The sequence below is a fragment of the Grus americana genome, chromosome 14 (assembly GCF_028858705.1).
Source record: "Grus americana isolate bGruAme1 chromosome 14, bGruAme1.mat, whole genome shotgun sequence".
NCBI lineage: Eukaryota > Metazoa > Chordata > Aves > Gruiformes > Gruidae > Grus > Grus americana.
In genome coordinates, this window is record NC_072865.1 from 12,082,022 (window position 1) to 12,094,141 (window position 12,120).

The 12,120-nt window shown below is 54.2% G+C and overlaps 1 protein-coding gene across 2 annotated transcripts in view; it reads left to right on the forward strand.

Annotated features, from left to right (window-relative positions):
* Positions 1 to 217: 217 nt before the first annotated feature.
* ADRB2 (adrenoceptor beta 2) overlaps positions 218 to 12,120 on the forward strand; it is a 34,609-nt gene continuing 22,706 nt past the window's right edge. The window contains exon 1 of one of the 2 annotated variants that reach the window (XM_054841650.1): positions 218 to 1,608. In XM_054841650.1, coding sequence (XP_054697625.1) covers positions 435 to 1,608 — 1,174 coding nt within the window. In that variant the 5' untranslated portion in view covers positions 218 to 434. Of the gene's footprint in view, positions 1,837 to 12,120 lie in introns of both variants that reach the window. The other variant, XR_008579262.1, reaches the window with a different exon arrangement.

Here is a 12,120-nt window from a genome sequence, read left to right on the forward strand (position 1 = left end):
GGGGGAGACCACGATGCGTGGAACACACACGGGGCGCAGAGACACCGCGGGGTTGCGGGGGGGAGCGCGCGGGGCGGGGACACGCGTGGGGCAGACGGTCGTGGCGAGGGGGGCTGCGGGGGGGTGCGAGGTGCGCGCGGGGCGCGGCGCGGGCTGCCATTGGCTGTGGCGGGCTGATGTCACGGCGGGTGTCGCTATAAGCTCCGCGGCGCCTAACGGGCTGGGGTAGTCGGGCGGGCGCGCACGGGACGGGACGGGAGCGGAGCGGAGCGGAGCGGTCCCGTCCCCTGCACGCACAGCGGGAGCGCCCCCGCACGCAGCCCGCCCCGCACCTGCCGTCCCGTATGCGCGGCTCCCGGTGCAGCGCTGCCGCGGAGGAGCTCTAGGCAAAACCAAGCCCCCGCCGCCTGCCCGGGGGGCTGTTGGGGGGGGCCATGGGGGTGGCAGGCACCGAGCTGCCCGGCGGCAACATCAGCGCCAACCAGAGCGCCGCCGACCCCACGCTGTCGCGGGACGTGTGGATGGTGGGCATGGGGATCCTCATGTCGGTGATCGTGCTGGCCATCGTCTTTGGCAACGTGCTGGTAATCACTGCTATCGCCCGGTTCCAGCGCCTGCAGACTGTCACCAACTACTTCATCACCTCGCTGGCTTGCGCTGACCTGGTGATGGGGCTGGCCGTGGTGCCCTTCGGCGCCAGCCACATCATCATGGAGATGTGGAAGTTTGGGAACTTCTGGTGTGAGTTCTGGACCTCCCTGGACGTGCTCTGCGTCACGGCCAGCATTGAGACCCTCTGCGTCATTGCTGTGGACCGGTACTTCGCCATCACCTCTCCTTTCAAGTACCAGAGCCTGCTGACCAAGAGCAAAGCACGCGTGGTCATCCTTGTGGTGTGGGTGGTCTCGGCCCTCACCTCTTTCTTGCCCATCCAAATGCACTGGTACCGGGCAGATCGTGACGAGGCCATCCTGTGCTACGAAAAGGACACATGTTGCGACTTCTTCACCAACCAAGCCTATGCCATTGCCTCTTCCATCATCTCCTTCTACCTGCCACTCGTGGTCATGGTATTCGTGTATGCCAGGGTCTTCCAGGTGGCCAAGAAGCAGTTGCAGAAGATAGACAGGAGCGAGGGGAGGTTTCACACCCAGAACAAGGAGCAGGAGCAGAAAGGGGGAGCTGGGCACCGACGTTCCTCCAAGTTCTTCTTGAAGGAGCACAAGGCCCTCAAGACCCTGGGCATCATTATGGGCACCTTCACGCTGTGCTGGCTGCCCTTCTTCATCGTCAACATCGTGCATGTCATCCAGGACGACATCATACCAAAGTACGTGTACATCCTTTTGAACTGGTTGGGCTATGTCAACTCTGCCTTCAACCCTTTGATCTACTGCCGGAGCCCGGACTTCAGGTATGCCTTCCAGGAGCTGCTGTGCCTCCGCAGGTCCGCCCTGAAGATGTATGCCAACGGCTACTCAAACAGCAATGGCAAGAGCGACTACAACGAGGAGGACAACGGCTACCCCCTGGCATCGGACAAAACCTGTGAGCTGCTCTGCGAAGAGGGGTCCTTCCCTCACCCCGAGGACTATTTGCACTGCAAAGGTACTGTACCTAGCGGGTAGCCTCGAGACGCGATGGGCTCTGGCGTGGCGCACATCGGTTATAAGGACGAGCCTTTCACTCTAAGGAAAAACACCCCATAATAATAATAATGATGATGATGATGATCCTGTTCTAGAGCGCGCCTAAAATCTAATGGCTGCGAGAAACCTAAAACTCAGCAAACCTCCTGCAAACAGGTGGGGTTGCCTCGGGCGGGCTGCTTGCAGGGTACGTATTTGGGGGCATGACCGTGGGTCCCTTGAGCAGAGGTGGTGGCGGTCGTGGGGAATTTAATGCTGTGCAGAAAGCTCGATCCCGGAGGAACTTCCTGGCCGTGGCCGGTGTTGAACTACCTCATGACCTTGCTGTTCGCAGCCGGTGGCTGCGGCGGGAGCGCCGTGCAGGGCGGCGGGAGCGCGGTCGGGGCTGCAGCCGCCCGCCCCGGCGGCAGCACCGCCTGCGGAGCCGGGAGCCCCGCGGGAGTCTTCCCGGGTCGCTTCTCACAACCGAGCCGGTGGCCGTGGGACCCTTCCCCGGCCAGGAGGGCAGCCTCGGGCGGTGGTGCCAGATTGTGCTGCCCAGGGGACTGTGCGGAGATGGCACCCAGCGACAAAATCCCCGAGGAAGGGATGCTAGCAGCGGGGCTGAGCGCGGCTCGGCAGGGCTGTGTCGGATCCGCGGCTGTTGCCATCAGTGGGACACTTTAAACAACGCCCAGAAACAACGAATGCTTTTTTTACCAAATGCTATAGGACTTTCTGCTGAAATAATAATAATAGAAATAAATGGACTGTTTGCCCAGAATGTGAGACCGTGACTGTGGGACTCAGGAATGCGGTCCTGGGAAGCTGGGCGAAATGCTGCTACAACCACAGACCATCCTTTTGTTGAGGCTCCAACCAAAGCTTTTAAACTGCCCGGTTTGTTTAACTTCAAGTCTCAAATGACAGTGAGCCCGAGGAGGTAGGAAGGGAGGAGATGTTTTATTTTCTGTGGCAGACTGGAAGCACAGCTCTGGCCGCGGGACGGCTGTAGGTTGGTTGGTTGGTTTGTTGAGGGTTTGTTGTTTTTTTTTTTCCCCCTTGCTGCAGGCTTTGCATTTTGTTCCCGGGTTGCAAGAGTTGGCGGCGGGCGCACAGGGCTGTCAGGGGGGCGGCAGACACGGGCGGGCAGGTGTGGGCTGCGGGACGCCACGGGACGGGGCCAGGGGTGGCACTGCTGCCGAGGGCTTGCTCTCTCAAAGTCCCTAGCTGGAGGAAGGCAGCGGTCGGGGTGGGAAATGGAGCTTCCCCCCCCCCGCCCATTGCCTTCAACTGCGGCTGCTACGTGGAAGGCCGGACCCGAGGGCCGGGAGGATGTGCAAGTGCGGGGTCTTTTCAGAAACGCTCGGGAGAAGTGGGGGAAAACGGTGCTCACGGGACCGACCCGCGCTCCGTGGGGCCGTGGTGGCTCGCGGGCGGATGCTCGGGCACCGCGTGTGTGTGGGCTCTTCTCCCCCGCACGCAGTTCCACGCACCTGCCCTGCACCTCGGGGATTTTGCTTGTGCTGCTGCTGGGGACATGCCGTGGACAGTTTGGGGAGAGCTTTCTTTGCAGCTCAGTGGGGTGACCAGCTACCCGGGGTGACTCGGAGCTGAGACCCCTAGGGCTGTCACCCCGTCGCTGCAGGCGGCAGGGGGGGTTTGGGGCAGCGCTGCAAGGAAGCTGGGGAGGTCAGTGGCTGGGAGGGGGAATGGAGCAGGGTTTCTGGCTGCTGACACCACTTTGTGGTCCCCGTGTGGCCCTGGCTCTCATGGGTGCTCTGAGAAGGACTTGCCCCAAGCACTGGTACCCAAAAGGGCAGCCCCAGGGAGCGATGGAGGGAAATCTCCCCTAGAACGGCAGTGCAGGGGGGGATTGCTGCCGGTGTCCGCTGCTGCTGCTGCAAGGTGCAGGGCAGTGACAGACTCCTCCTCAAGCTCTCACACGCCTCATGGCAAAGCCCCACCTGGCTTTTGTGGAACTGGGGTCTGGAAACTCCTAGTGCTCCCTCTTTTCTTTCCCAAAGTGATCCTGATCCTGCTTGGAAAGGGTGCTGGGAAGGAGGAACAGCTGTAAGAGCCCTCTCCTCCTCTAGCCCTGTGATGGGTGCTGGATCAGCTCCGCTTGCAGCCTTTCCAGCTCAGCACTACAGCAGAGGCCGGGAATGTGCCTGAGAGCCCTTCCCTCCTGCCTCTTGCTGTCTGCTTTGATGCCTGCGCCTGTCAGTGCCCTCACCCACTGCCTTGGTGGGGTTGTCAGCACTGCCCAAAGTCCTTGGAGCGTGCGCCACTTGAGCGAAGGAGGGGTGTGATGGCATGGTGTGGTGTGTGAGGCCCCAGGCCGGTGAAAACACTTGCTCCTCAGATAAACATTAACAGGCTGTCCGGGCAGGAGGAGACCCAGCGCGGGACTGGGACTGGGACTGGCAGTCAGGTGCTGTTTGCTTCACACTGCACCAGGACTGAAATGCGAGAGGCCGGTGTGCAGTGGGGGCTGTGCAGGTACACACGCTCGGGCTAGAGATGCACTTTAGCTCAGTGAGGGCTGTGATTATTATGTAGCACTCAAGGGGAAGTGAAAATTGACATCTTGTAGCAATCGGTATCTCCTGTGTTGTTATATCTTCTGCGTTTTTAACCTTGCCAGGCGCTGGCAGCGTAGGTTAGGGGTAGCAGGGGCACAGAGGGAGGAGGTGTCCCACAGTGACAGCCAGCTCCTGAGTGGGGGCCACCTCCAGCAGACTCAGCAGCCAAACTCCCACCAGCTGTGGGGCAGGAGCCTCCAGCATAAAGAAATCCAGTGTCCACATTGCAGTTGCTGTCTGTATTTTTACTATTATTAATCATTTGCATTTCAGTAGCACATGTTGTGGACCAGGACTTTGTTGTCCAAACAGTTGCTCTATTTGTTTGGCTGGCTATGTTCATACATCAGATGTTGCAACTGTATGTAGCCAAAGCTGAGAGACGAGCAAGTGGCTAATTGCAGAACCGCCACAGCAGCCAGGGTACCTGGATGTGGAAGGGACAGTGGACGTTGTGCTGGTTGCAGTGGGCAGTTGACCTCAGTACTCCAGCACTCAGCTACAGTGTTAGGAAACCTCAGGCTTGCAATGAAGTCTGAGTGTTGAAGAACTGATTTCTTTGCTCTAAGGCAATATTAGTAAAACTGGTGAAATGTGAATTATGTGGTTCTGAGGGCAGCTGGAATCGAAAGACAGAAATATTGGAGGAAAAAAATGTTATGGCACCACCAAAGCCAAACTTGATAAACCTTTCCTATTCCATGGTTGAAAAAGAAAAGCTGCATAGAGGAGTCCTTTGGCCTGTTAAAATATTTGATAATAAAAAAATAGTTTTATAGATATATGCTAGGCATTAAAAACTGGAGCGTTGAAGTCAGGACACTAGCTGCCTCAATTGATTTTAGGATACTTAGGATTTTAGACTAGCAGAGAGTTGGCTCAGGTTAAATACATCTGATAAACCACACAGCGGTGACTTCATTTGAGGAAAATCACTGTGAAAAAATACCGTATTCTTATTGCAAACGGAGCAGGCTGGCTTCTGTGCTGCTGGTTCGAACCTTATGCCACTGACACAAAGGTGGATATAGCATGGGTGGGATACTGTCCACCCCCTGGGTGTCAGGGTGTACAGCTAACCGGAGCTTCGTGGTGCATTCACTGCTTTTAGCCACTTTGGCAAAACAGATTGTTATTGTTTTTAAAGTCTTAGTCAAGATGAGCGTCACAAATGCAGCTTTTGTGTTGTTACAAAATACTGTCCTCGCTGTAGGTCCTGCTTGTGATTCGAGCAGCTGTAGTTTCCACATCAGGGGCTGTCTTTGCTTTGTCCTCCAAAACAGACAGAGTATCGAGAGCTGCTGAGTTATGTCAGTCCTTTGCCTCTTGGGAGCATTCCTGGAGAGCTTTTGCTTTCTGGGAAGCCCAGGCCTTGAAATATAACCTTCTGCTTGCTCCAGCACTGGGGAGGTGTGGAAGTGCAAGGGGAGCTGGAGGAGGGGACGGAGTCTGGGTGCAGATTCCCACTGGGAGCTCGACTCGATCATCTCCTGAGGACTGGCTGTTCCCAAAGTGCCTCATATCCTGAATTGTTCAGCAATTCCTAACGCACAGCATTGCCCATCAGTGCACATCGCATTGCCATGGGGCATCAGGGTGGGCACGTGGAGCTTGGCCTCACCTGCGGAGCCAGGTCCACACCTGGTGGCTTCCCCTGTGGTTCAGGTGAAGGTGGGACCCCGGCCTAAGCACACTGCCAAGGTAGTGGGCACGGCAGAGAGCAAGAGAAGAGACTTAAGTTACCAAAGGCACCCAAATGTTTGAAAATAGGCCAGGGATTAGTAGTGTAGAAAGGAGAGCCCAGCTCCTCTGGAGAGGGAGCGGATGTGTGAGCAGGCACACAACGTGCTCTTCAGCTCTCCCACGTCACAGCCACTGGGCTTTTCAAAGGGCTTATTTATGTATTTATTTACTATAAGGGACATGTTTTCGCTGTAGAGGGGAGGGTATTGACAGGGCTAGGAGTAAACAGCAGGTTGTGATCTGTCTCCCAGCATCTCTTGCCCTTCTGGTATTAAAATGCTCCTGCTGCCAGGAGCCTCAAACGCCCGCTCTGGCTAAGGGAAGGGCTTTTGTCCCCCTCCCTTTGCCAGTCCTCTGCCTCTGAGTGTTTGTTTTCACTGGTATGAAAAATCCATTTCCCACAGAGATGGGTTTATGAGCACGTTCATTCCTCTGGCAGGAGGGAGGATGTCCTGTCTTGCCTGTTCCCTTCTCTGCTCTCTGTCAGCAGACAGAAAGTGCCATCGTTCTAAAAGCAGCAGGGAAGCAAAGGTTTCCTGACAGAATGTGGCAGTGCCTGGCTGTGTCCCTGGACAGTGAGGGTGGAAAGGGAGAACTGGGGAAGGTGCCTGCTGGTCTGCTCACCAGCACCACCCCAGTCTTCCCCCTCCTCAGCGGCCCCTGCAGAAACACCCAGCCCTAGTGAAGCACCTCCTACCTCGGGTGACCCACATCTTTCGCTAACTTCTAAGACAGGACAGTGCCTGCACTTCAGGTTTGCAGTGTGCGAGGTGCAGGGTGGTTCTTCAGGTTCAGATGGGCAAGGACTGTTTTGAAAAGCCACCCTGGCCTTGGATGTTGTTCTCAGCAGTGAGGTGGTGTGACCCCAGGCTCCCTGAGACTAGTGTTCTGCAAGGATTATGGTTCCTTTCATTGCTGCTTTTACACTTGTACATGGTTTCTCAGGTCCATGAGTAGGACTGCAGCCACTCTTTGACATCTTCTCCCTGTGCAGCAAAGTCTCTTTCAATGAAAGCGTGGCTCTTTCTGAGACTTGAACCCAGCAGCCTGAGCATTTCTTCCCCTTGTTATTCTTTTATTGGAGCTGTTTTGAAAGCGAGCATTAGTCCTAACCTTTCTTCCTGGGAGCAAAGAGAACATTTTGCAATGAACACACATCCTGGGCTGTGAGGACACCGTCATTTGGCAGCTGGGCTAGCTACACCCTCTTATCAGAGACATTCCTGCGGGGTAACCAGCTGCACGGGGCACCCATGGGGACATGTGGGTGCTTTTTGTCATATTACAGAGTAGGGCAGCAATATTTCACCCAGTGCTGCCTCTTGGGAGATGCACTACAGCTGTTCCTCAAGGGCCCAAGCTGCAGCCGGTGGCACAGGCAGACCCTGCGGCACAACTGCTCCCTCTCGCACCCTCGGCAGAAGGACTGGGGCTCGTGTTTGCCTGCTGCAGAACAAAGTACAGCCAGCTCAGTCAGGAGCACAGCCGTTGCCCTGGGGTCCTAGTGACACAGTCTAGGTCAAGACAGCAGTGCACGCTTGAAACTGGAGTTTACACAGGAAGGAGGTTATCTCTCCTGGTAAGTGTTTTAAGAGCAGGACACAACCCTAGTTCACCTGGATTTGGCAGTGGGTATCTGCTAAAATCGTTGTGTGTAAGGGTGATGAATCAAGCAGAATATTTCAGGGGGCACTGAACCTCTACAAATGTTCTTCATAATGAAAAAAAGTGGATTTGCTGCTTCTCCATGCATGCAATTTCAGTTTTTCTCCTATTTTCTCACTCTTCCAATGGCAGGAGCATACAACTGAATTTCAGTGCAATATTTCCAGTGCCAGCGAGAGTGGATTGGGAAATATTTACTTGTTTACTGTCCTTGGTAAGGTCATTTTTGCACAAGTGCATATATATTTAGATATATGTATGTATAGGTGTGTATATATCTCTCCATTATCTATATACAGTGATATATAGATCTGTATATAAACGAGGAAATGTAAAGGTGTTTTGTTGTGCTAGGTAGATGCATAGATGAAGATCTGTATGTTCAAAAGTTCAAGTATTTATTGCAGGTCCTATTGATTGACATTGTGTTTAAATAAAGAGTATTTATGGTATGCTTGTAGTCAAGTGTCCTTGCTTAAAGCTGTTTTGCTGGCTGTATTTCCCCCGTATTCTCCAACACTCATCCAGTGAATCCTTCAGGGCTCAGAAAAGAACGCAACACCTGAATAGCCTGGTGCTGGCGGCGAGGCACATACAGCCTCCTGAGCAGATGAGAATTTCAGTAGTTTATGCAGCGCTTTGAGCCCTGGAAACGGTGAGGAAGCTGCGGGTGCTCAGCACCTCGCCGTTAAAGGGCTTCTTTGGTTTTCACCTCTTATGTCAAGGTTCACAGGCAAAGTGGTTTTTAAAAATCCACCTGCTCTTCTGCCTGTTTGGACTTGAAACAGCGGCAGTCTTGGATGGCTCCTGCGGCAGAGCAGGGCTGCTGCAGACACACGGACCAGTACAGCTCGTGGCTTTAATCCTCTGTTGCTGGTCACTGGTGCCAGTGTTCCCTGGGACTGGGAGGAAACACAGATGTCCAGTGCAGAGAGTGTTGGGATGGGAACGGTGAAACACTGCAACATGTATGCAGGGCTTGTCCGTAAAGCCTGGTGCTGGCTCTGCTCTGCTCCGGCCCAGAAGTCAGCCCCCACGCTGGCATTGCAGCAGGACTGAATGACTCTGCTCCCTCTCAGCTGTCTGGGCAAGGTCTTGCCTCGCCTGGGATGAGCACCACACACCTCAGCAGGGGTCCTTAGTCGTGGCTCAGCACAGCGCAAACACCGTGCTGCAACTTCTCCAGCTGTGCTGGTTTGGAGCTTGGGCTGGAAGAAGGGATATTGGGGTGAAAGCTGGAGAGGGACTGTTTACCAGGGCATGGAGTGATAGGACAAGGGGTGATGGCTGCAAGCTGAAGGAGGGCAGATTTAGGTTAGATATTAGGAAGAAATTCTTCCCTGTGAGGGTGGTGAGGCCCTGGCACAGGTTGCCCAGAGAAGCTGTGGATGCCCCATCCCTGGCAGTGTTTAAGGCCAGGCTGGATGGGGCTTTGGGCAACCTGGGCTAGTGGAGGGTGTCCCTGCCCATGGCAGGGGGTTGGAACTGGATGGGCTTTAAGGTCCCTTCCAACCCAAACCATTCTATGATTCTATGAATTGCCTTGCAGGAATGGGGGTGACGGGTCACTTCTGTCTGTCCTAGGTTACTTTATCTCCTAATTAGGATTGGAAAAGCTTCTAGGAGAGGGATCTTTGGAAAAATATCCTAGTCTCCTGGCCTGTTCTCTGTTACGTGTTGCCCAGCCTTGTTGTCCTGGTGCTCTTATTGCTTCAGGTGGGGATGAAGGAAGAGCATGGTTCATGTCAAGCAGGATCCCAGCCCAGTGTGTTGCAATGACAAGTATTTTGCATTCTTTATGCCACTTAAGACCACAATGAAAGTCTTGGCAGCAGAGGCCAGTGTGTGCCCTGCACGTTTTGAGGCTTCTTTCCAAAAACAACAACCGTGGAGGAGTTGTGCGGCTCAGACAGGGAGGGATTACACCAGGCACTTCCAAAACACGGCAGATGCCCAAATTATAATAATTTATGGGTTTGTAACTTTGTGCTTTCAAGGGATAGAGAGCCTCATCTAGAAATACAAGCTGTTGCCAACTGCAGGGGTCCTGAGGAGGGAATCACAATTCAGATCTTCAGCGTCTGTGGGGGGGAGCCTCAGCTGTCATCCAGCTCCCCCTACCCCAGTTAAAATGGGACATTCAGAGTGGAGAACATTTCATATCCCATCTTATGGAAAGGTGCTTGATCCTAAGAGGTGCTCAGTCCCTACTTCACAACACCTTTGGTGATTGCCCTGAGGCTACCAGCAGCCCCTCCTGGCTCTGGTTCTCCAGCGGTGCCAAAGGAAAGGCATTAAGAAACCACAGTGGCCACTGCCAGAGCTACCTGCAGTCTCGCAGACATGACTTCATTGCAGGCGTAGGCACCAGGAGCAAAGGCAAGAGGATCTCTCACCAGCCCTAGAGACAGTCTGAACGCAGGTCCCCACTCGCACCACCTCCTCGGTGACTGGGGGGGGCTCAGGCTCCACTGCTGAGCTCCACAGCCTCAGCCCGGTCCTGAGAAATGCATAAACAGCAAACGGCCTCTGGGAAGCCTCTGCCAAGTCCTTTCTCCCTCATGTAAATATTTTTTCCTCTTAAGTGTATGCGAGTGTGAAAAATCCCTCTTTAATCTTTTTTTCTCTCTGGCTGAGGGAAATGCTTGTTCATCCCTGGGTGGGGACTGCCCTCATCTTGATATTTTGCAGCCATCAGCCCAAGCAAGAACCACACTGCCGAAAAATTCCTTATCACCCCCAAAGCCACTTCCTGCCTCCTAAGCCCACTGGCATCAGATCAAATGGTGCCTATCACGATGGGTGCCTGTCAGGACATTGCACTCCTTAGTGGCTGTTGGATGGGAGGTCCCATGGGCTGTAGCGTGTGGACAGCAAATTGGTTAGGCAGCCTTGAAGAAGCCTTCAAAAACAGTGCAAAATATCCATGGGGTTGCAGGGTCCCTGTTCCCATCCTGTTGCATTGGACTCATGTCTGGAAATGCATGGCAATTTTTTCCCTAGAAAAAATGGAGCAGAAGCCCTAGATAAGTTTCGTGAGGTCTGGCCCTGGAAGCAAATGGTTCAGTGAGAGAGATGCTGATTTTCTGATAGTCAGTAGAGAAAGGAAGTGTGTCTGCATGTAGCACAGGCAGTGGAAGCCCCAATATATCTATGTGCAGGGGAGCTGGGTGGAGGAGCTGCATATGTACCTGTTCACTGAGGACTCCCTTCTCACTGTACAGATGTCTTCTTACTCTCCATTCCCCTCACCTGGCTGTCCTGCTGTAAACCTTCAGGTCACAGATTTTCCACTGGGATGCATGTTATTCTGTTCCCGTGCTCTTGTTGAGCTGGACTGCAGTGCCAGATGCAGTGATGTAACCTGGAAGGTAACTCGTGAAATTGGTCATGACAGGGACTCGGTCGACACTCGGCCTGTCTGATTACAGAGATCTTTGGAGTGGAAGGTGGAGGGAAAGAGATGCTTTCATGGTTGGGCTGGAGGGGTAGGCATTTTTTCTAGCACAGACATCAGAGCAGTGTCTTGCCCTGAATGGCATTTTGCTTTGGGTTGCGATGAGTGCTGGTAGGGACCTGCCCTTCACCAAGACCAGCCCTTTGAACTGCTGTAGCTCAGAGACATCCCTCCCCTTGTCTTCTCCTGGCAAGCACAGGTTGTCTTCTTCTTTTCAGCTTCATGAAAGTGGAGTTGTTTGTGAACTTGCCAGAGTTTTGCACAACGGAGGTGTTAGCACGCTCCCTGCCGTGGGAGACAGGGCCCTGAGCAACATCAGCGGTGGTGGCGGTGGAGAGGCAATGAAGGCAATTCCCACCCAAACCTGGAGGTCCTGCTGTTTGCAGCTGAGATACAAATACAGAGATACAGAGTACAAGTATATACAGTTATAGGTATGGAAGCGGGGAAGGCCCTAAGCTGGGGGCACAATCCACAGCTGTTGGAGTTACTTCACATCACTTCAGCAGAGCAGCTGGGGCAAAGCGGAACTGTAGCGGTGAGACGCATGGGAGGAAAAAGGGGGAGCAGAACCGCAGAAAGACATTTTGTGACTCAGATATAGAAGGCCATTCTTCAGTAACTGCGTAGCATGATTTGTTCAGCTCTTTTAAAAGCTGTCTGTGTTGTTCCCTGTCCCTCCGGGGCTCCCTGCTGCAGAGAAAGACCCTTCTTAAAAGGGAATCCTCAAGGTACCTATTTATAGCGTGGAAACCCCTCCAGGAGACTCATCCAGCCCTGACTGAACATCTCCCCATTGCCGGCAGCAGAGCGATGTACAGGCTGTTCCTCCTGCAATCCCAGCCCCTCCTTCTCTGGGGCCCAGCTGACATTTGCTAGCAGACCGTAAGGGACAGTTGCGAGCATCTCTCCCTGGCGCAGGAGGTGATGACACACCGGCTGCCGCCACGCCAGGCTGGCAGGGGCAGGAGGAGGCAGGAAGAGGGGCAGGGTGCCGGGCTGCTCCGGCTGGGCCGTCCCTGGCTTGGCGGTGGGGGAGAGT